The 25,206-nt window shown below is 37.4% G+C and overlaps 1 protein-coding gene across 2 annotated transcripts; it reads right to left on the reverse strand.

Moving 5' to 3' along the window:
• Positions 1-852: 852 nt before the first annotated feature.
• Positions 853-21,397, reverse strand: fam219aa (family with sequence similarity 219 member Aa). Of its 2 annotated transcripts, none has more exons than XM_060891341.1 (6): positions 21,174-21,397; positions 9,447-9,546; positions 7,608-7,707; positions 6,723-6,803; positions 4,844-4,898; positions 853-4,161 (listed from the first exon to the last, which is right to left on the reverse strand). In XM_060891341.1, exons 1-6 carry the CDS (start codon positions 21,231-21,233, stop codon positions 4,003-4,005), a joined length of 555 nt encoding a protein of 184 aa, XP_060747324.1. In that variant the 5' UTR covers positions 21,234-21,397; the 3' UTR covers positions 853-4,002. The 2 variants fall into 2 exon arrangements, with proteins under 2 accessions (XP_060747324.1, XP_060747323.1); XM_060891340.1 differs by having other exon boundaries at positions 4,823-4,898.
• Positions 21,398-25,206: the final 3,809 nt, after the last annotated feature.

A 25,206-nucleotide genomic window follows, 5' to 3' on the forward strand; every position in this document is an offset into this window, starting at 1 on the left:
TTTGGAGAATTTATGTTTGGAGAATATACAAGTTAGGGGTAGTTAGTAAAGTGTTCATGGAAGAGGTTGGTCTTTAGACAGGTTTGCTGTCTGGATTGAAGTTGGAGGTTTTCACAGACCTTCAGTCTGAAGCTTTCGGAAAGGGACCTCATGCCTCACTGATTAGACACTACCAGGAGTCGGCCCTTAACCGTTCGCAGGTTCTGGGAGGGAATATAAACCTCAAGGACAGTTTTGATTAAGAGATGTGCAATTCTATAATTAATACACTTGTAGTTATGATCGCTTTTACCAAATAAATTCTCGAGATGTAACCGAATACAAATACATTATTCAGGATGAACAGATAATGTGTTCTAAACACATAAAAATAGATATACAAAGGGGGTGCGCTTTAATTTTTTAAAGAATTTTTTGTTAAAACTTACAGTAGGATGCATGATACATTTACAACATCTTAGTAACTGCCTGATCAGGGTCACAGTGGTTTACATTAGGCTACTGGTTTGTTTATATTTTTAAAAATACTAGCTTTAACTTAGCTACAGTAGCTCTAGCTAAGTTTAGCTCTAACTAATCTAGAAAATATCATGGGCAAGTACAAACTGTATTAAAACCAACTCTTTTTCTATTTTTAAAAAAGAACAATGGGAAAGAACAATTTCCCCCACACAGTGTTTTTCATTGAGTTCTGAAAAAAAAAAAACTGATTTGGCCACGCCCACTTTAGGTTTAAATGTGAATGCAGATCCAGTTCCAGATATCTGTAGAACTCAACCATTTACAAATACACAAATTGTCATTGTGTTACACCCCAACAAGCACACAAAAAGACTGCAATTCTTAGTGCCAGATGTATTTATTGATATGCTACACTACAACATTGTTAAATATTGGTATTTAAACCGTTCACATTTTTTATAGACATGATACTGATAATAATAAAAAAAAAACAATATGTCTATGTTAAAATGCATTCTGTCTCATTTGTTTCAATAAATTAAAACAAACCACACACAATAAATAATGTTTTACAGACGCTGACTTAAGGCATACTGTAATTCAGCAAACCAGGACAGGTGAGGATAACGGAAAGCAAAAAAAAAAAAAAAAAAGGTGAGGGCTCGATTTACATTTACAAAGCAATTCGGAACTACAGGTAACACAAATTCAGGAGAGAAGAAGAGAGAAGAAAAACAGAGAGGGAAAAGTCAAACTACAGTGTCCTAACTACTGCTAAAAAATAAATACTTTTTGTAATTCAATACTATTGAGTTGTGTGCATTTCTGTAGTTTTGAAATGTAGTTGATAGATATCACAGTACGTAAGCAGATACTGAAAGCGGATTAGTGTGTAAACAATCGGGCACTTCAATGAGTTTACCTTCGAACTAGTTACTATTCACTTGTCCTAGTAGAGACTCATCGTTTTGATCTTAGCTAAAATACAGTTTAAGTTGTTTAATTAGCATAGCGATTTAAACGGTATGTATAAAAGTCTACACTTATTTACCTGTATATGGTATGTTACCCTAAAGCTGGAGTGTTTGTGGCTGGGAATAACAGCATCATCATCATCAGGGCACCATTACATATAGCCATGTAATGAATATTACTTTTCGCTTTCCTTAATAATAGTACTAATGAAAATAATACTGTGTATGTCAACAGTACTGCCATCAATTTATTGTGTTATATATACTGTAGTATCTCTTGTTATATAGTGTCCCTAAATCTTGTCGTGTCGCAAGTGTTTTTCGGTCACACTGTTGTGGTCCAGATCACAGTCCAAACGAGAAATAATTCACTAGTCTTTGTCTAAAAGTAAATAAAATACATTTTTGTGAGAACAAATGTCAAATGGAACCCTGTCATACAGGAAAGGAGGCGTAAATGCTTACTGTAGGGGTGCCAATATTTCTAACAAAACAACCTAGTAAAAAGGAAAAATCCCATCCATTTTTTTCTCAACTCTTGAGGCTTGTGAATTTACGTTCTTTCCCCTTTGGTGAAGGAACTTATTTATCTTTCTCCAAAACATATGTCATTTTAAAGTTTTCAAATATCTTCGGCTTTACTGTAGAAAGAAGTCAAAAATCATATATTTTATAGTTATATACGTAAATATTGGCACCTCTGAATACTGCGTCTAGCTGTAACGGTGTCACCTTGTAATGTAAATTTGTGATAATTGGAAGTTTTTTTTTGTTTCGTGTGACATGATATGTATTTGTGCAATAAAACCGTACACAATGATATTTGTAGGCTTTTCCGTAGTAAGAAACGCTATCTAATTCTGGCATTACGGCACATTGTAAGTCATAAGAAGTCAGTCTTGAAAATCCATTTCTCATTTCCCTTAATTTCCCATCAATACCTTCATACTCGGCAAACAGGAGCTCATGTAAGTAATAAGATGAGCAGCAGCTAAAAGAAATAAAAAATAAAAAATAATAATACATTAAACATAAAAAATTTGTCGAAGGAATGAAAAAAATGACCTAATTGCGTACATGTCAGTTTCCCTCCATTATTTGCGTCAATTTGGACCTCGTGAAAGCTTTTGATATTGTTTTATCGTACCACGTCAACTGCCACTTTAAAAGGAACACCTGTACACTCGTTCATTCATGCAATGTTTCGATCTGTCCGTCGAGCGGAACAGTGGAATACAGGAAGTCATACAAATGCAGGCCAAGAGCTTTAGTTCATTTTTAAACATAAGTATAGAACAGAAATAATGTGCACCAATTTCAGTGAGTTGGTGCTGACCGATAATCTGGTTTGAGTATTTGCTAGACTGGGATTTTTTTTCCACACAGGATAGGATTTTTTCTAGTCTCTTTCTAGAGAATAGTGTGAAAAACACCAAAAAAAAAAAAAAAAAATCCACTGAGTGATATTTTAGTGTGCAGACTTGAGCGAGGTCAGTGGCAGGTCTGGAAAATTGAAAACGGGGCAAAAAGATCAGGTGACGTTCATTTTGTTGTGCATTGTGAGAAGCTTTTCTGTTCACCACGGCTATAAAGAGTGATGAGTTACCGTAGACCACATATCAGTTCAAACAGGTCTGGGTGTTCTCCTCTGACCTTTCACATCTACAAGGTGTTTCCGACACTGGATTTTTAGTTTTTTGTTAGTTTTTTGTGATACTGTAGAGATGTGGTAGGATAGTGGTTAATGTGTTGGACTACCAATTGGAAGGTTGTGAGTTAGAATCCCACATCCACCACGCGTCCACTCTTGGGCCCCTAAACAAGGCCCTTAAACCTCAATTGCTCCGTTGTATAAAGCGCTGGATAATGGCGTCTGCCAAATGCTGTAAATGATGTAAAGATCATCAGTTTCTTAAACACTCAAACCAGCCCAACTGGCACTAACAAAAACAATGCCACGGTCAATTTTACTGAGATCACAGTTTCAAGATCAAGCTTTTGGCCTGTATCTGCATCGCCCTGCTGCTACAGGACTGGCTGATTAGATTACTCCTGGAATAAAAAGTGCTGCAGGTCTTCCTATTAATGTTCTAAAACAGAAAAAACATAATTAAAAAAAATAATAATAATAAAAAATTCTTCCTCACATCCCAATATCTGAAAATCATTGTGCATCAAGACATCCAAAAACAAACTGTAACAGAATCTTTTTTTTTTTTAAATATTTTACAGAATAACTTTGTGTGAAGTGTTTCTACAAATAAACGTGTTACTACTTTCTCCCTTTTTAAAATATGCATTAATTTTTATCACTGCATCCTATACACAACATACAATACACTTCCCTAACTAAATCTAACTCCCTCAGGTGGTGATACCGACACCATATCCTACCATAGGAGGAACCAATGACTCATTATTATTTCTGCATTTCCTTCTGACATTTTTTTTTCCTATATTAGTTGTAGGATAACGGCTTTATTTATTTATTTTTGTAGTAGTGACTCGAGGGTTAAAAGTCGAGGGGGATCTGGGTAAAAGGGCTGTGGGGTAAGTGAATACAGGGCTACTGGATCTGACAGGCTGAAGAGGAGGTCGCTTGGCAGCACACGCACGTAGGGTTGACTGATTTAGGAGGAATCAGATCGAGATCTTCGTCATCTGGGATTTCGTCCAGGCGGTAGCCGTCTTTCAGGAGCTGGATGTTTAGATCTTGGTTGATTTGCTGAATAGGACAAAAGCAGGAGAGACGGAGTTAGACAAGAGATCGAAAAAAAACCTTTAAATACATAAAATCATAGGTCACAAAAGTGAATAAACAAAATCCACAGGATGTATAAATTAATATAATGGGTTGATATGATGTCCTTTTTATTTACTTAAGACAGTCGCATACTTTATAGGTTTATAGTCATAATGTTGTGAAAGAGCTCCAGACAAGTTCGTTCCTGTTCCTGAAACTTTTTCTTTTGCTTAAATAGTTAATAAGACAAAAAACACAAATACAAAAAAAACAAATACAAAAAAAAATTATCTTAAAGAATTTTCCACGTAAACTCGACCTATCTGCCTCATCGACTCAAAGATGTCTATTCAAATAAAAACTCCCTTAACATATCTCATAATCTGTTTACGAGCTGTTAGAACAAGTGCACTAACATAAATGAATAAATACAAATTCTCCTTGAGTTCATGGTAGAAGAAATGGATCAATTCCTTCTGCCCAATCAGTAGAAAATATTCATTACTGCTGTTGTATAAGGAAAGAGATTTACGGCGAATAATGGGACAGTAAATTTGAAAACAAAATTTCGAAATTTCAGGACAGTACTGAAAGTTGATGATGATGAGAAGCAATCAGAGGTCAAAGTGTAATGCAGCGGTACCTGTTCCCTCACGGATCTCACCTCAGCGGAGGAGTATCCTGACGACGAGTATCTGGACATGTCGAAATCGTCATCGCTAAAAAAAATAACAAAAAAAGATGACAATTCAAAAGCAGCTAAAAAAAAAAAAAAAAAAAAAAAACATAGGGCAGAAGAGAACAAAAGACCAAATAGAGAAAGAAAAAGGAAAAAAAATAACTACAATAAAGTACACAGAGACAAGAAGAGGTGGAACAGTGAGACAAAGAGAGAGAGAAGACGGGTGATCTAATGCATGACCCAATGGCCTGACGTCATAACATGACATCACAGTGAGAAAATTTTCCACAGGACAGAATCTGTTATTAAGCTTTTCACACTTGAGATCCACTTTAACCCTGGATGATTGTAAAAACTGTGTGTAAAGGGAATCCTGGGTCATGTTCGTACTTAACAATTACCGATTACTCATGGATGTTCGTAATCTGATGCAGTTTTACACTTAACCTTGTTATTGGCATATCCTCAATCACAACAACCAGCAAGATTTTAAATGTTTATGCATACGTGCAAACTCACAAGAGGTGAAAATGGTGACAAGGGTCGAAATAAAATCCCCCCCCCCCCCAAAATAAAATAAAAAATTGAGAACTTAAAATGAAGCACGCTGACAAGAACATAAAGGAAAAAGACAACATTTGCTTCAAGTGAAAAAAGCACTTTTATTAATCCTATTTTTACCAAAATTTCTTGGAAATAATTTTTCTCTGTACAATTTGAGTGCCTTGGAACCTTAATAAAATGATGAACACAAATATTGCTATTTCTTTTGTTTTTTGACCGCCACAAGCCTTTCAAGTGCCCGTTTTCGTTGTTTATCAATGTGTCTCTTTATTGCTTTTTGTTTGTCCTCTGCGGCTTGAAGTGAGGGACGAAATAGGTGATTGCCTTATCTTGCTTCTGAATGCTGATTGGTCAAAAGACGCGAGGATGATTGAGACGTGAGGCGTCATCTGCTTACTAGCGCTTCACACTCCAATCCAGTTGGTGGCGGTGAATGCACCCAAAGTTGGTTTGCCATCCGCCATAAAAAGTCATTAGAAGTAGAGACGCGAGACATCAGCTTGATAGATGGTATACTACGCTGCGTCCAAAACCGCCGCCTAAGCACTACTTCGCCTAATTATTGGATGGAAGTAAGCGGTTTCGGACGCAGCTGAAAGAAGCCCTAACCAAACTAAAAACTCTTCGGATCTACACGATTCACACAAATGACATATTTTGATTTAAAAACGGCGAATTTTGCCGAAAAGCGACTAGTTTGCAGGTATGTTATGAATTCTCGATTCTGATTGGTTTGACTAGAACGTTATGTAATGACCTATTCCGACCAATCAGAACGGAGAATCCAGCAGCACATTGGTGTGATCAGTGAGGTCCAATTATGCGTTACGTGCTCTAAGAGATCACACAGACAGATCTTGTTTTCATATAGCTATTAAGTTGATTAATAAGGACAGTTAAAGATGAGAGGAAAAATGTGACGAATTCGACGTCTCGCCAACAAATCAGAGAATTGACAAAGCGGTCAAAACTTTTCACGTGTTTTTGTTCTTTTTTTAATATAGACATTATTAGCAGATCCTTATAAAAGTTGAAAGCAGTTAAGTAAAGACTTTGGCCAAAAACCAATTATTTAGATTCCCATGTGCAACAAGACCATAGATAGGTCATCTGGGTTAATTACCCTGCTTCTATGGATGGAAATTTCTCACATGGGTGTGAGATCTGATACATTCGTTACTTAAGTCTCTTGATTAGAATGGACTTTCAGTTGACTCGGTTGAGATTACGGCTAAACTAAGCTCCCGTACGGTACTTTTAGTGAAAAATGACTTTGAAATGCTTAAATTTATGATACCTGTCTGTATCCAGTGCTACCAAGGGCTTCTCGTCAGGACTCTGGTCTAAAGATGAGTAACCTTTATTAGGAACGACCAACCTACAGCAGAAACAAGAGGTAAGGAAAACAGTTCTGTTGAATCAAAGTATAAATACAAAGCAGAGGCTTTAGCATGTCACTTACGCTGCGCTCTTGAGCTAGCTGTTTTTAATCCAAAGCAATAAACAGTTATAAATTAAATGTCTGATAAAAGGTAATGCAGTAGAAGAAAAGTTCAACTACAATCTATAAATTTGTTTACAAACTACAATTTTAAAAAAGTCCTTAAAATATACACTTCAATAAATCAAGAAAAAGTCTCTTAAATAGAACTACGAAAAATCTCTGTTAATATAGTTTTTGAAATATTCAAAATATTTTTTTTTCCATTCAAACATAATTATTACCTAAAAAACTAGCCAAAACAAAAAACATTTAAAAAGAAATGTAAAAATATTCAGCTACTTTCATGTAAAAAATCCTGACATGATCCAATCAATAGCAAAAAAATTGACCATTGTAGGCTGAGCTAAAAAAGTAAGAAAAAGCCTGCAGGAGAAAGTCTGTACTCCTGTTTCCCTCCATGTAGAACAAAAGCTTGGCCTAATCTGCAGTCTGTCCGCTTGTCCGCTCTCTCTGAGGAGACTTATCTACTGGCTGACACCAGTCACTGTGTTCTCATTTCTTCTAATCCCAGTAGGAGTGCGATGACTTGTCTTCTCTCTGCCTTTCATTAGCGTTCGCACTTTCTGTTCTTGCGCTTCAGTAGAGCTACAAGTTGTTCCAGGTCTATAGTTACAACGTCCAACAGAACTATTGATGGCACCATGTGATATATTTTTATACATATAAGGGTCATCTTACCGTGTTCTGGCCATAACATTTTTCTTGGGCTGCTGATTGACCGGGCTACCTGCCGTTCCGTTCTTCACCGAGCCCTTCCTGGCCAACTCTCTCTGTTTCTCTGCAACCAGAAAGAAAACACTTTGAATATACACTCACTGGCCACTTTAATGCTCCTTTTCCACCGAGGCAGTTTGAGTGCTGGTTCGGAGCCAGAGCCTAATTTAGAACCGGTTCTTTCTGCACCGGCTCTGAACCAGGAAAAGTGGTTCTTAAGTAGCACCAAAACGTTGCTGGTCTAGACTTAAGAACCGCTTGCGTCAGGGGCTGTGAGCGGGGCTACTGTTAGCGCATTTGATAATATACCTTAAGTATACTAATGTTTAATAAACTTTTCTTTACCGCAATATGATCAATTATCAGCACACATGATAGTAGTTATCTACATGCTAAGGCTAACTTTTTTCTGTGTTAATGATAAAATAACGTTATGTATTTTCTCGATTACAACCTCCGTTTATACAGATTACATGGAGCTGCACGTACACGTTGGATTCGCAGCGTTTGGATGCCAATGTAGGTTCACAAAGCCATGAGCATTAACAGTAAAGCAACATCCGCCATTGTTGACATTGGGTTTGTGTTTGTCGCTGCTACGCTAACGTTACTGTGTAACGTGACGCGTATACAGTGACGTCAGACTCGGCTCTGTCATGGCTCTCTAGCCGATGGAAAGGCAAACCGGTTCTTAGAAGGTTCGTCAGTGGAACCAACGTTGAACCAGCACCAGTGCTAGCTCTGAACCAGCACCCGGTTCTTTCTGGTGGAAAAGGGGTATTACTGTACACCTGATTATTCAGGCATTTATCCATTCAGCCAATCATGTGGCAGCAGCATACTGAACAAGGCGCATGCAGATACGGGGTAAAGTGCTTAGAATAATGTTTGCATCAAAGATCCCGAATGTGATCTCAGTGCCCTTGGTTACTGGAGCCAGATGTGTTGGTTTAAACATTTCACACCTCCTGCTGTTGGCCTCATGGGATTAGTAGGATTTAGATTGGAAACAGCAGTCTTTAGATTTTAGACAGAATGGTGCAAAAAACAAAAAACATCCAGTCAGCAGCAGATTAGCCGAGGTCAGAAGAGAACTGCCTGATGACTGGAAGTCTAAGTTCTGCTCCTGTCATCCAAGAACAGCAATCTGAGGCTACAGTGGACACCGAAACTCTAATCTCTATAATGATCTATATAAAAAAAAAAAGATCACGTGTACAGTTAAATTAAATTAAAGTGACTATTTAGCAATAAGAGGTAACCTATTAATAAGAACTTTTAACTTTCTGTGATACTGCATACATAAATTATTAAAGCTTACAGAAATAGATCGTTATTATGTTTTCAGATTGGTAACTGTTTTTCAGTATTATCTTTATTCTTATTTTATATAATTTCATTTATATTTATCTTATCTGATCTTAATAATAGACAAAACCTGAAGAAAACAGGACATTAAATACAGACTTGGGCTTCTATTGTTGTTTTTTTACTGGATTTTGGAAAGACATGTCTGCTAACCCTTTGCACAATCCATAAGCCGTGACTCTTCACCCAAAATAGAAAACAATGTAATCCGCACCCAGCAACAGATATTGATTGTATGTCATGGTTTATGCAATGAAGTCTGAGGCAATAGAAGCTGCTAATTAGTGTTCTTGCTTCACAGTATGTGTGCTATCATCAAATAAATAACAACTGCCTAGAAATTTGACTAATAGCTAACCTCTATTATTTCACATCCAGAACATTCTGGCCTGCAAAACCTTAACATGTTAGCAACTTAATACAAGGATAACTCACCGATCTTTACTTGAAGTGGAGAAGGCTTGTAGTTGATGGGCACGGATTCGGGCCCTCTTGTTTCGGAGTCAGCCTCTAACGTGGACGTCGCAGTTGGATCCTTGACGTACAAAGAAGCACAACGTTAAACAAAAAGGAATTAGATAACAATACAAATATAACGAGGCATGCTATTCTAATTAGTCTCAAAACTTTCTACTGATATTAACGAGGGCTTCAAATCATGTATCTGATATCAGCGGTGTTCATATTTTTGTTCACTTGCTTGCTAAATTTAGCTAGCTAATGTAATTCGATCTTTCATGCACCTAATTTAATATGCTGTCTACTTAAGAGTACAGTGCATTCCCGTCATTGTGCTTCCGATACTCCCGTGCTTTCATCTGCATCATTGATGAATTTCAATGACATGGTGGTATAAACAAGCAAGAACGAAACAACAGCAGCAGCTTCCACAGTTAAAAGGACTAGTAATGGAATATTTTCTGAATTCGTGTTGTGTTCATTTCCATAGAAACAAACAAAAAAACAACAACATATAAGTATGGGGGTTATGGCGGCTTAGTAAGTTGAGGGTTTCATTCTGTCGTTCACTCAATGTGCATGGACTTGTCATGTTCATGGAGTTTGGGCGTTTCCTTGGGGTTCTCCAGTTTCCTCCCCCATTCTAAATATATGTGTTGTAGACTGATTTGTTGTAGACTGATTCTCTAAATTATTTTTGGTGTGTGAATGGGTAAGTGATGGATGTGTGATGGATGTGTGATAGTGTGTGTCCTGTGATGGGTTGGTAGTCTGTCCAGAGTGTCCCCAGCCTTGTGCCCCATGTCCCCTGGGAAAGACTCCAGGCTCCCTGTGACCTTGTGAAGGATATGTGGTACAAAGAATGAATGGATGGATGGATGGATGGATGGATGGATGGATAAAATGTTATGTTTACATCAAAGCTAAACATATAGCTATTCCTCTTTGAGCTCGAGGCACATCCCAGGAACACCCACCCTGGATGGGTGACACAGTGATAAAGCCATAATACACATTTCTTCAATACTTGCTGTGTGGAAATACAATACTGATATGAGGGAATTTATTTACTTTACCCTCGATGGCTAATCTCAAATCTCAAAAAAGAAGAAACAAAGAAACAGTCCAGTGACTGTCTAGACAGGCAGCGAGTGTTGCTTAAGCTGGTCTTAGTCTACTTTTACACCATGACTCAGCAGTCCCATCTTTAATCTTCCTCTCAGAGCCTGTCCCACTTTAACCGTTCAGTGATTAATGCCTCAGAGAAGATTTCGATACACCTTACTGATTACGCACAAATCATTTTTTTCCCTGTTTACTCCTTAAAGATTCCTTGGAGAGGAAAGTTTAGCAAATTTACACAAATCCTAGTTACGGTATTTTATATGAACTATATGTTGAATAGCCTTTGAATGGTGTTTGGTTTTGTTCATTATTTATTCGATTCTCAGAAAAACCTACTCAACGTAATCAAAAGGCTTCTTGTACTGCTTCTTTGGCTGTCCTTTCATTTAAAGTGACTGCTAATAGGCTAATCCTTCTAATGAATCCTGAAATACATCCAGATTACTGTCATTTTGAGTTGCATGTTCTTTGGCAGGACAGAATACATCTATATAGTATAACATCATATCAGATGATATTGATATTGGAAGATTTTTTATGAGTACAAACAGACAAAACATGTCCATGTTTAGGCTAACAATGGACTTTCTTTAAAGATCTAATACAGACACGATAATAAAATGCAATTTGGTTTCCTTTTATGATCCAAACAAACAACACTAGTTGGGATTCCAGTTTGCTTTGAAACCTGTGATGAGATTTTTCTTATAATTAAAAAAACTTTAAACTTAAAGGCTGGGTGCACGATCTCTGAAAACCAATGTTGACATTTGAAACCACCTAAACAACACGCCCCTAGCCCAAATGGGTGTCACCCCTGTTTTGATAGCTCCGCCCCACACATACATACGCAACCCAGACAACTATTATGGCGGCACCTGCTGGGGCAGCTGGCCGAGGGGATATTTTTATCAATAAATAAACTCAATGAGTAATACTATGGTAATACAGGTCAAATGTGTATTTGTAGTACTGCATGTTGTACCGTGAAAGGTTTAGCTCCGTTTCACGTGGAAGACGACGTTCGATCCCTAGAACCCGAGGCAGAGGTAACGTTAGAGGCAGAGGTCGTAACGTTGCTGCGGATAAACACCTGGAAACAGAAGACTTGGAGCATGTGCACATGTTGCAGGCTCAAAGACTTGCAGTCAATCTTTCAATCGCTTTCGGCTAATGTTAGACAATCGCACTTTACTGTACACTGAACACTCTCTCTGCCGCATATTGAGAAGACACACCCCTTTCTGCTAATTGGCTACACCTTTGTTTTGTTAGTCGGCCCGACTCAGTTTTCTGAAGCATTTTTTAAACATCGTGCACCGCACCTTTAACAAAATTCATCTATCTTAAAGGAACAGTACTTGTTTTGGCAAAGCTTTTAAGCAAGATTTATCCTAAAGGGATAATGTCGCTTCAATAAAGGATGTTATGAAAATGTTGAGCCGTAAACGCTTGTTGCTAAATATAGTACATCCTTCCCTTTCTGAGGCCGGTTTTTCTCCACAAAAAAAACAAAAAAACAAAGAGAGATGGGAGGTTTCCTGATGCCATAGCTACCACCTAGTATTTCCTCCATAAGACCATGCCAGCTTTTTGTTTACTTTGTGGGCCCTTGGTGGAAACTGGGAAGCAAACAGAAGGCGTCTGTTAGAGAGAAAGAGAGAGAGTGAGAGAGAGAGAGAGTGAGAGAGAGAGAGAGTGAGAGAGAGAGAGAGTGAGAGAGAGAGAGAGAGAGAGAGAAAGAGAGAGACTAATACTCTCTGCCAACAGAGCTCTTATTATAAGCACAAGCCTGGCCTCATTACAGGAGGCCACGAGGCACCGTGGGTAAATGTCACAGACCAATCAGAACAGAGTAGCTTGCTCACAGCATATAGCCACACTATCTGTAGTAGCTGTCAGACCATGTTTACTTTCTGACTAAGGTTCCTAAGTGGAACACAGAACTGAAACAAAGCTAGGCATTCTTGCAAGCTCAATGTCCGACCTTGTCTTAAAAACCTCGAGCCACTGATGTAGAGTACAATAAAGAGACTCATACAAATACAGCTGAGGTAAAGAGAGGTCACATGATCAGAGAGAGACACTTTAATACTGGTCATTGTATGTCAATCTGAAATAGAGGAGTTGTGGTTTAATATTTTCCACAAAATCATAAGCTAGTCAAATATCAATGCTAGTAAAATATCAATTTAAAATAAAGCACAAATTGCTATAGGAGGTATTATGGGATGAGAACCACAAGAAACCTGTATGGGTATTAGATGAAAATGCATTTCAGTTGGTGAGATAATCATCATCATCATCTGTCAGTGACTCACTGTGAAACTGTGAGACATGAACAACCCTACTATCCAACAGAACAACCCTACTGTCCAACAGAAAAATTCTATTCTCCACCTCTCTAACAGAACAACCCTACTGTCCAACAGAACAACCCTACTGTCCAACAGAACAACCCTACTGTTCAACAGAACAACCCTACTCTACAACAGAACAACCCTACTCTACAACAGAACAACCTCTCTACTTTCCAACAGAACAATTCTAATCTCCAAAAAGAACCCTACTCTCCAACAGAACAACCCTACTCTCCAACAGAACAACCTACTCTCCAACAGAACAACCCTACTCTCCAACAGAACAACCCTACTGTCCAACAGAAAAATTCTACAGTCCAACAGAAAAATTCTACAGTCCAACTAGGGTTGGGAACCGAAAACCGGTTTTTATTCAGAACTGGTTCTGTTTTTCAACAGGAACCGGAACCGTGCGGAATTTTTAAGTTTCGGTTCCAAACGCGGTTCCGATGCAATGACGGGCAAATCGCTGGGAGCGGTCACTTTAAATAGCCATGTCTTACCTCATGAATATTAATTGTTTTACAGTCACGCAACCAAATTAACGCAGCTTACCACAGAAATCAGTCACTCGCGCTGCTGTGCTGAGGTACGCTTTGTGTTAAACATGTCTAAAAAAAAGTCTAAAGTGTGGATTAATTTCCAAAGCTACAACAATGAAGCACATCTCCCCCCTCTGAGAGGGTTTTCTCCACAGCTGGAGATACAATAAGCCAGGAAAGGTCTCGTCTTCTCCCAGAGAAAGCAGACATGTTAATGTTTCTTCCGAAAATTTGCTGACTGTTTTGCTAAGTTGTAATTCTGGATGTTAAATTTGATGTTGGATTTATTTAAATTTAAATTGATATGAATTGAAATGCTCTGTTTAAAATATTTAAAGAGTGATTAATAAACACAAAAAATTGTGTTTGTTTAAGTATTGTGCATTATTTTTCACATTTCTTTTATTATGGAATCGGAATCAGAACCGGGAATCGTAAGGCAGAACTGGAACCGGAATCGGAACCGGAAAATTTCTTTTGATACCCAACCTTATGTCCAACAGAACAACCCTACTGTCCAACAGAACAACCCTACTGTCCAACAGAACAACCCTACTGTTCAACAGAACAACCCTACTCTACAACAGAACAACCCTACTCTACAACAGAACAACCTCTCTACTTTCCAACAGAACAATTCTAATCTCCAAAAAGAACCCTACTCTCCAACAGAACAACCCTACTCTCCAACAGAACAACCTACTCTCCAACAGAACAACCCTACTCTCCAACAGAACAACCCTACTGTCCAACAGAAAAATTCTACAGTCCAACAGAAAAATTCTACAGTCCAACTAGGGTTGGGAACCGAAAACCGGTTTTTATTCAGAACTGGTTCTGTTTTTCAACAGGAACCGGAACCGTGCGGAATTTTTAAGTTTCGGTTCCAAACGCGGTTCCGATGCAATGACGGGCAAATCGCTGGGAGCGGTCACTTTAAATAGCCATGTCTTACCTCATGAATATTAATTGTTTTACAGTCACGCAACCAAATTAACGCAGCTTACCACAGAAATCAGTCACTCGCGCTGCTGTGCTGAGGTACGCTTTGTGTTAAACATGTCTAAAAAAAAGTCTAAAGTGTGGATTAATTTCCAAAGCTACAACAATGAAGCACATCTCCCCCCTCTGAGAGGGTTTTCTCCACAGCTGGAGATACAATAAGCCAGGAAAGGTCTCGTCTTCTCCCAGAGAAAGCAGACATGTTAATGTTTCTTCCGAAAATTTGCTAACTGTTTTGCTAAGTTGTAATTCTGGATGTTAAATTTGATGTTGGATTTATTTAAATTTAAATTGATATGAATTGAAATGCTCTGTTTAAAATATTTAAAGAGTGATTAATAAACACAAAAAATTGTGTTTGTTTAAGTATTGTGCATTATTTTTCACATTTCTTTTATTATGGAATCGGAATCAGAACCGGGAATCGTAAGGCAGAACTGGAACCGGAATCGGAACCGGAAAATTTCTTTTGATACCCAACCTTATGTCCAACAGAACAACCCTACTGTCCAACAGAAAAATTCTACTCTCCACCTCTCTAACAGAAAAATTCTACTCTCCAACAGAAAAACCCTACTGTCCAACAGAACAACCCTACTGTCCAACAGAAATATTCTATTCTCCAACAGAACAGCCCTACTGTCCAACAGAACAACCCTACTGTCCAACAGAAATATTCTATTCTCCAACAGAACAGCCCTACTGTCCAACAGAAAAACCCTACTGTCCAACAGAACAACCCTACTGTCCAACAGAAATATTCTATTCTCCAACAGAACAACCCTACTGTCCAACAGAAATATTCTACTCTCCAACAGAACAATTCCATTCTCCAACAAAACAATTCTACTCTCCAACAGAACAATTCAAATCTCCAAAAGAACCCTACTGTCCAACAGATCAATTCAACTTTCCAACAAAACAACTCTACTCTCCAACAAAATCCTACTTTCCAACAGAAGAACTCTTCTCTCCAACAGAACATCTCTACTTTCCAACAGAACAATTCTAATCTCCAAAAAGAACCCTACTCTCCAACAGAACAACCTTACTCTCCAAAAGAACAATTCTACTCTCAAAACACAACAACCCAACTCTCTAACAGAACCCTACTCCTTAGTAGAACAACCAAACTCTCCAAAAGAACAACCCTACACCCTAATCTCCATAAGAAACCTAATCTCCTATAGAAGATCCCTACACTCCAAAAGAACAACCGTAATAAAAACATAGCTATCCATACTGTAGAACAGAACTAAAAACTCTCAGCTTCTTATTCAGTATTCACCCCCTGGGCTTGAAATTAACACCCATCTACACGCCAAATGTGTGGAGGTAATAAAAGTAATTGAGATAAAATGTCTCCATTGATTTACCAGCCATGCTGGAAAGTAGGAAACATTTTGTTCGCTCACCCTAACAGCCTGTTTCTCACAGCTGGATATGCCTAAGTTTAGGTGCTGGGAAAAAGCCTAGACGAGTAATGATTAAACTGTGAAGTTGAAAAGACTGCAAAGAGGAAAATAATGTTTTTAATCATCTCTGTAAATAGCCTTAGCTACATGTTGTTCAGCAGATAAAAGCACTGTAGTTAAAAGGTGTAATTCACACTGATAAACTTCTGGTTACTGGCACCGGATCTTAGCTATTGAACTAATAGTGTTCTCGATACTTCTGACTTTAAACTGATACTGACTTTAAATGCTCTCCCAAAGATTTAAGAACTTACAAAAATGCAATAGTTTTTATTATTAATTGTATTTTTCTCTTAATTTTCTCCATAATATGATCACTTGCCAATTCCCACCTACCAACCAGCTTTCGAATCATACCACAGCTACCAACTGAGGACGGCTCTTCTCTGAGACATGTGGTGGCCGATGACATTATTTAAACTGCTGCCAATGTAGTATTGCGATTTGTCTAGTGCCCCATGATTGGCTATGTTGCTGTGATTGACAGGAGAGTTAGAGTACGCCGTCTCTCTTGCTAAGTACACGTGACCAAATTTGCTCTCTTGGACTCCTAGAAGGATAGCTGTGGTATTGTCAAAGATCAAATCTTCTCTCTTCTCACTTTTTAGTTCATTCACATTAGCTGAAAATATTGGACTGGAAAACTCACTCACTCACTCACTCACTCATTTTCTACCGCTTATCCGAACTACCTCAGGTCACAGGGAGCCTGTGCCTATCTCAGGCGTCATCGGGCATTAAGGCAGGATACACCCTGGACGGAGTGCCAACCCATCGCAGGGCACACACACACACACACACTCTCATTCACTCACACACTATGGACAATTTTCCAGAGATGTCAATCAACCTACCATGCATGTCTTTGGACCGGGGGAGGAAAGCGGAGTACCCGGAGGAAACCCCCTAGGCACGGGGAGAACATGCAAACTCCACACACACAAGGCGGAGGTGGGAATCGAACCCCCAACCCTGGAGGTGTGAGGTGAACGTGCTAACCTCTAAACCACCGTGCCCCCCTGGAAAACTCACTCGAGTCAAAAAAATGTTTGTTCACCTGCGTATATCAAAAAAACTTGTATCCTTATAATGAGAATTTAATTGCCTGGCAACTCACAATAAAACCCTTACGATATTGCAAATGCTTCCAAAAAATACAGCAGTCTATTGATTAAGCATCTAAAAAAAGAATCAGGTTTGAAGCTTATCGGTAAAACCCCTTCTTTCTGCACCTCGGAGGAACAATCAGGATGAGACTGAGCTGTGTTTTTGAGGAACATGTTCACGCCTGGCAGTGGTGGGTGGTCCCATTGGAACTCTCAATCTGCTTCAGGACATGTCCGTGCGCAATAAAACAAGGAGCACTGGGACACTGGGAAAAGCCTGTCGAAATGTCGAGATAATATTGAGTGAGAGTGGACAACATGGCGTCTACTGTATATTCTTTTAGGAAAAAGTCTGAAAGGAGTACAGACAGACATGTGCCGATTTATACGATACAGGCAACAAACACATGGAATGATAAATAATTCAGCTTGACTGACAGCTGTGAAAAAGATCCCGCTGCGTCTAATCTTGTCTTGAAGGAAAAAAGTCGACATGCCAAATCTGACAGCAAGAAAAACTCTTTTTTTTTTAACCAGCTATACTTACAAAGTTGGCCGGGGATGAATGTTAGAATCTTCATGTGAACAATGTGAAGCACAAAAAAAGAAAATTGTTCTCCTGCATCATGTTCTCATGTCAACACTGACACCTTTACCACACGTCCTTCTAAAGAAAACGAGTGTGTTTTAATACTCTTTCAATTTCCCAGCGTACAGATGACGGAACAGATTGTCCGTGTTCAGATCGTTCAGATGTACTTTTTATATCTGTATAAACATTAATTAATGACTCGTTACAGAAAGCATCGCCACTGCAACCTCTAGATTTTTTTACTAAAATCTCTAAAATACACAAACATATCCATTATATTTTGGATCTTTTTTTTTGTTTGTTTGTTTTCAGTTTGTTTTTTTTTCATAAACCAAAAATTTGTGTTTTGTTTGTTTGAATAGTATTAAAATAATAGTCTTCACCTTTTGCATAGAAAACATGAATGACAATTACAGTGAGGTCTTAATTACAGTTTAATATTATCACCAAAATACGGTATCGTGTCAACAAACCCTGCTTCAGATTTGAATGTCACTAATGCACAACATACTGCACATCATTCATTCATTCATTCATTTATCCATCCAAAAAAAAAAAAAAACAGATTTTTTTCCGTTCTAATCCCTTTATTTATTAGCAAATTATGTATGTGGATATGAAGTATGTCAAGTTATATATATTGTGTCGCAATAAGCTAGATTTTTCACTCTCAAGCTAGCTAAACCATGCCTTTTTCTTTTTCGAGCAGAAAATACGTAGTTAACCCGATCTCTTAGCTAATCCAAACATCTTAACAGGAAACTTACCCTATGTGTACAGCTCTTGTTGCCCTACTAACAAGTAAGCAAGCACTTCTCTGACCCTTATCTGTTCCCACTGTGATCACTGAGATAAAGTTAAGATGATGTATTTGTTTAACGTGCTACTTTGCATGCATTCAGAGTAAAGTGACAGGAGCGAGATTAATATCACCGTAATAAAGTTGAATATTTTCCAACACCAGCACATTTTCTTATACATGCTTTATTCTTCTTACACTTTATTATCCAGTTATAGTTACATTTAATGCTGAGTTACAACCCTAGATGAAATGTAGAAGAATGACTCCCCAAACAAAAGAGTGGTTTGGATAAAGATTAGATGTGGATCAAACCTCTGTGATTCAACAAATGGTGGAAACCCATCGAATTTGTTCCACCTCCTCAAGCAAAAACGCTGAGCAGAATCTCAGGAAGCTGTACAAGTATAAAGCCTCAACCAGCAAGAAGACTTGTAGCCAAAAAAGATGAGTGTGAGTGTTGTAAAAAATACCCTGAGATATTGTGGTATAGTCTTGTAACCCCCATCATTATTAGAAAGCGCTGACAAAACAACTCAAGTGAAAATTGTTTCAAACCAAACTCCTCTTAGTGCCGATACTTTCTGACCGATCAGATTTTAGAGTTCTACGGCACAGTAGTCTAAAGACAGATAACGATAATTCCATCCATTGAGGCACAACCCATTTTTAAGGTCTACGCACAATAGCCTTAAACCTGGAATTAGCATGAGAAAGTGTAGCAGAGGGTAACAGCTGGCTCTCTGAATAGCGGGACAGGATGAAAGAGAGGCACAATCTCACCCCAGGCTGTGTCACCGCATCCCAGCTCCATTTCAATGAGCAAATATCAAGCTGAGCTCAACACACTACACACACTACACACACACTCGTGTCAAGTGCACACACAGGAAGATTGATCGCTGTGGAAGTGGAAGATTGAATGAAGAGGATTGATATGATTTCAGACATAACACACTGTTTAGTCTGCTTGGCTTTTAGGTCGATTGCTAAAGAAGAAAAAACAATTTATTAATTTATATTATACAGTATGTATATAAATATATATATATATTATATATATATAATACAATAATAAAGCAAATGTTTTCTAGATTAAAGCCTGTCTTGACCATTCTAGCTCATTAATCTTATTTTGGAAGAAATATTATTTATCTATTTCTTTTTTTTTTTTGAATAATTCTTTGAATTATTAGGGACATATTGCATGAGGCTGTAGTACTATACAGAAAAAACACAGCTGTGTCTGAAAACAAACCAAAAAGAAATTTGCAATTCAGCATTATAAAGATACAATAATAAAAACAATAATGACACAGTGAGTGATCCGTTCATAAAAGCCAAACGTTAACATTTACCAAAGGTTCATTTATTCATTCATCTTCTACCGCTTATCCGAACTACCTCGGGTCACGGGGAGCCTGTGCCTATCTCAGGCGTCATCGGGCATCAAGGCAGGATACACCCTGGAAGGAGTGCCAATCCATCACAGGGCACACACACACTCTCATTCACTCACGCAATCACACACTAGGGACAATTTTCCAGAGATGCCAATCAACCTACCATGCATGTCTTTGGACAGGGGAGGAAACCGGAGTACCCGGAGGAAACCACCAAGGCACGGGGAGAACATGCAAACTCCACACACAAAAGGTGGAGGCGGGAATCGAACCCCCAACCCTGGAGGTGTGAGGCGAACGTGCTAAATACACACTAAATACAAGTCAAAAACAACCTAAGAATTTCCACCAATCAGAAGACAGAAACATGAACCAGATGTCAGTTTTCCAGATGTGTTTCTTAGGTCGCATTATACGTTTTTACTTTTGTTGACGTCTCCTGTTCTATGTATTTTTCTAAGTTACTCGTACAAGTAAGACATTTAAAAAAAACTTTTTCAACTTGATTTTTTAAAAATTAATTAATTAATAAATGGTTAACTTTTAAATCTATAGTTTCTGTAACAAGGCTGTACTTCGTATCCTCATGAATCAAAAGTACCATAAAAAAAAAAAAAAAAAAGAAAGAAAATTATGATTAAATTCTGAATTACAAAAATAATAAAAACTCTTTGAGCTTTTTCTTCTTTGCAGGATCTCCAGAAAATTCTGATGATCACGTGACTTCTGGAACGTTCCAAATATTTTAAAGGGGGTGAATATTTAAATTTGTGAGAATGAAAATCTGCATATTCTAAAACAACCTATAATGGCTGACTCGTGGATGTATTTCAAGCATGACGTGTCACACGTTAGTCATAAAATAACATCATAATAATAATAATAATAATAATAATATTTTAGTAGAAGTATTTTTTTTATAAATCTATTTAAAAGTTTTAAAGATATAAAGGTTGGCAAAATAGTATGAAAAAAAAAACCATGCTGTAGATTTTTGTTTTTAGTTTTTTTTGTTAGAAATGTGCTTCGTTTCCTGAAGGATATTTAAACGATGCCAAAAACGATGTTTATTTAATATTTAATATTTAATAAAACAGACAACACACAGCTGGAGAAACACTGGCGTTTGTTCTGATCATCTGTAAACAATATAAATTGTGATGCTAATTCCCATTCACAGCCTTAGTGACCAGTACAGAGAGAATATTGACAATTTTATCATTCTGTCCTGTGTTTCTGATGAACTCAAGAGATCCAGACGTGATCGTGTTGTTTATGCAGAAGTGATCATTTACTCACCAACGGCTGCATCTCCGAGTTCACTGGTGGGACCTGAAATCTGTCGATTTCTTCCATCATTTTGGCAACACGAGATTTCCGAGGTTTAACCTGATATAGTAACTCTGATAACGCATTTAATCATTCGGATATATCCGGCGTCATTTCAGTTTGTTGTCAGTCTGCTATTTCAGGGGTGACTCAACGTCAACGCGTTGTTTTTTTCTTGTCCACCCGTATTCCTAGAAATCCCGCCTCCTGCGCAACGATTCGTTGTTTAGGCAACCGGTCTGCTGATGAGTGCTATGTATCAGCCAATCAGCTATAAGTCAAACCTTCTAACAAATCCGAACGCAGCAGACTACGTTTGTCAGAATACGGGTGGAAGGGAATAGCGTAACGTCAACAATTCACTTCCGGATTCATAAATCCCGCCCACTTTGACGCGTTAATATCAATTCATAAGACCACGCCCATAAAGTTGTGTGTTTGTTGTTGTTGTTGTTGTTCCCTTCTTTTTCTTCTTCTTTTATTCATTTGTGTATTCGTTTGCTCTGGTCAAGTCATGAAGATTTTATTGTCATTGCAGAAATTCATTGATTAACAAATGAATTAAAAACAAATACATTTATTAATTTATTAATTTAGGCTTTGCTCAGTATTGCTCTGTATTGCTGAATAAATAAACAAAGATCCATAACAGCTGGAAAAAACATTTGTTGTCATTTATTAGAGATTTATTACACAAACATATCCATTATATATTTGTTTTGTTTTGTTATGTTTTGTTTTCAGTTTTAGTTTTTTTCATAAACTAAAAATTTGGGTTTTGTTTGTTTGAATAGTATTAAAATAATAGTCTTCACCTTTTGCATAGAAAACGTGAATGACAATTACAGTGAGGTCTTAATTACAATTTAATATTATCACCAAACCGCGTATAGTGTCAACAAACCCTGCTTCAGATTTGAATGTCACTAATGCACAACATACTGCACATCATTCATTCATTCATTCATTCATTCATTCATTCATTCATTCATTCATTCATTCATTTATCCATTCAGCCATTCATCATTTATCCATCCATCCATCCATCCATCCATCCATCCATCCATCCACCCACCCATTCATTCATTCATCCATTCATTCATTCATTCATTCATTCATTCATTCATTCATTCTTTCATTCATTCATTCATTCATTAATTCATTCATCCATTCATTTATCCATCCATTCATTCATATTTCAAGACCTAGTGTGAGGTCTATTTAATCTGTAAAATAGCCTGCATGATTATGAGATCCATGTTTAGTTGATATTATTTGTTTGATATCAAGATCCATAGTGACTTTCTTACTAAAAAGTTTGGGGAAAGTCAGCTAGCCGAAACACTGCTGTAACGTGGCACATGTAACATGCTGCAGTATGCAACTTGTCCTGCAGATAGTGCTGTAAGTTTATGTATAAAGGTGAAGCTCAATAGTGGTGTTTAACAGAGACAAGCACAGAGAGTGGAGATTCACCTTCAGCCCCCTTTTTTCTAGACATCAATACCCTCCACTGAATGGGCAAATCACTACAAACATGCTTCAAAATCAGAAAACCCTTGCCAAGAAGTGTGCAGGTTATTTAAGCTGCAAATGGGTAAACAGTTAAATACTCATGTGTGCACATCTATCTATCTATCTATCTATCTATCTATCTATCTATCTATCTATCTATCTATCTATCTATCTATCTATCTATCTATCACAGATAATCAAATATTTATTTATGTATTTATTTATTTGTTTGTTTATTTGTTGTTTCTTTGTTTAAATAGTTGGTTAGTTAGTTGCGACTGTCTTGTTTTTTTTGTTTGTTTGTTTGTTTGTTTTTGGTCAAATATGGAAATAATAAATTAGAATTTATAAATATGACAATTAATAAATGTTAAAAAATACAAAATTTTTATTTAGATTCTTTTATAATAACGATTTATTTTATGATGCGTTATATTAAATTACATTTGATTTATACAAATGTTTTCTTTATTTTTTGCTTCTCTTCGTCTACTGTTATTATTAATCAATTTTAATCACTTTGGGCTGGATTTATTATTATTATTATTATTATTATTATTATTATTATTATTATTATTATTATTATTATTATCAATAACCATAATTGTGATTAAATGGATGTGGATATTAATAATAGGTGCTACCATAACTGCCAGGAAATCTCATAAAGGAAACTGTAAAAGGAAAGTGTTCTCTTCTCGTCAAACTCTTCTACTGCTTCAGAAACTCTGACTTTTTGACATCTTTGCCCGATCTTGTCCAGATCATTCTCTAGACACATAAACCTTCAACTTGTGAGTGACATCAGTGCTAGGTAATATTTATTAGAAGAGTTGCAGCACTGGCAAGTTTTTCACATCTTCCCACTGATTTCCACATGCACTGTTGAACCTCATAGTCCATCGTTCCTGTAGGCGTCTGGATCATGTTTTTTATACACTGTCAACCTGTTTGTGCACAAGATTATGTATCTTTATACGACTTAAATTTATGGCATTTAGCAGATGAGCATATCCAGAGTAACCTACATTTTTATCTCTTTTTATACAACTGAGCAATTGAGGGTTAAGGGCCTTGCTCAGGGGCCCAGCAGTGGCAGTTTGGTGGACTTGGGGTTCAAACTCACAACCTTCGAATCATTGGCCCAACACCTTAAACAATATAGATTTTTTTGGATTTGCAAAAATTCTACATCAACAATTTGACTCTGGATATTTGGATTGGATATTTGCATGCGTATGAAGGTGCACAAGTGTTCTCTCAGATCCTCAGGAGACTTTGTATAGTCCTAAAGTGCTTTATTAAGACAATTAATAATAGACACATAAACTGTAAAGCATAAAAAATGATTGTACTACATGCTCCTATTTAGAAGGATGAAGATTGTGGCCTTTTCATTTTCATACACTTAGGAGAGACCAAAAATTCCTCGACCTCGACAGAAAGATTCTGCCTTGTGCTAAATAACAACATGAATTAAAAACCTACACCTGGACACTATAAGGACAATCTTTAAAAAACCATACACATTTATGCATATTTATGTATATGTATATTTATGCATATGTATATACATTATTTCCCCACTTATATTTTCATATTTTATATAGTTTTATATAGTTTTTTATTAAGTTTATACTTTTTTTTTATGTATTTATCTATCTCCTTTAGGTTTTGGTTTATTTTTTATCCTAAATTGCATTCCTTTTTCTGTTTATATACCGGACAGTTGCAAAAAGCATTTCACTGCATGTCGTACCCTGTATGTATGTGTATGTGACAAATAAAATTTGATTTGATTTAATTTGAATTAAACAAAAAAAAAAAAAATAAGCTGTGAATTTGCTGTTACCATTTCTTATCAGAAAATGTGAGAAAATAGCTGTGGTATAAATAAAAAACGCTGCACTCAGCAAACATTCTCAAATTCATTCATTCATTCATTTTCTACCGCTTATCTGAACTACCTCGGGTCACGGGGAGCCTGTGCCTATCTCAGGCGTCATTGGGCATCAAGGCAGGATACACCCTGGACGGAGTGCCAACCCATCCCAGGGCACACACACACTCTCATTCACTCACGCACTCACACACTACGGACAATTTTCCAGAGATGCCAATCAACCTACCATGCATGTCTTTGGACCGGGGGAGGAAACCGGAGTACCCGGAGGAAACCCCCAAGGCACGGGGAGAACATGCAAACTTCACACACACAAGGCGGTGGCGGGAATCGAACCCCGACCCTGGAGGTGTGAGGCGAACGTGCTAACCACTAAGCCACCGTGCCCACCCATTCAGCAGCTAATGTTCAGTTTTTCACTAATTATAGAGATTCGCTCATTTCCACTTAATGGAGGCTGACATGCTGATCCATTCACAATCTGGTGTTTGGTGAAATGTCTTAAAATGGTGCATTTAACAAAACGCCGTATTACGCCTGCTTGTCAAACAAAGCACAAATATTAAGATGGTACATTAAGCTGTC

This window comes from Tachysurus vachellii, chromosome 17 (assembly GCF_030014155.1).
Source record: "Tachysurus vachellii isolate PV-2020 chromosome 17, HZAU_Pvac_v1, whole genome shotgun sequence".
NCBI lineage: Eukaryota > Metazoa > Chordata > Actinopteri > Siluriformes > Bagridae > Tachysurus > Tachysurus vachellii.

What these genes read in the sequence shown, in the direction of transcription:
- fam219aa (XM_060891340.1), bottom strand. Translation starts at nt 21,233, where the DNA reads ATGATGGAAGAAATCGACAGATTTCAGGTCCCACCAGTGAACTCGGAG. An exon ending in ACTCGGAGATGCAGCCGTTG is followed by an intron (nt 9,547 to 21,173) that starts GTGAGTAAATGA and finishes TTGTACGTCAAG; the next exon opens with GATCCAACTGCGACGTCCAC. An exon ending in AATGTTATGGCCAGAACACG is followed by an intron (nt 6,804 to 7,607) that starts GTAAGATGACCC and finishes TTTCTGCTGTAG; the next exon opens with GTTGGTCGTTCCTAATAAAG.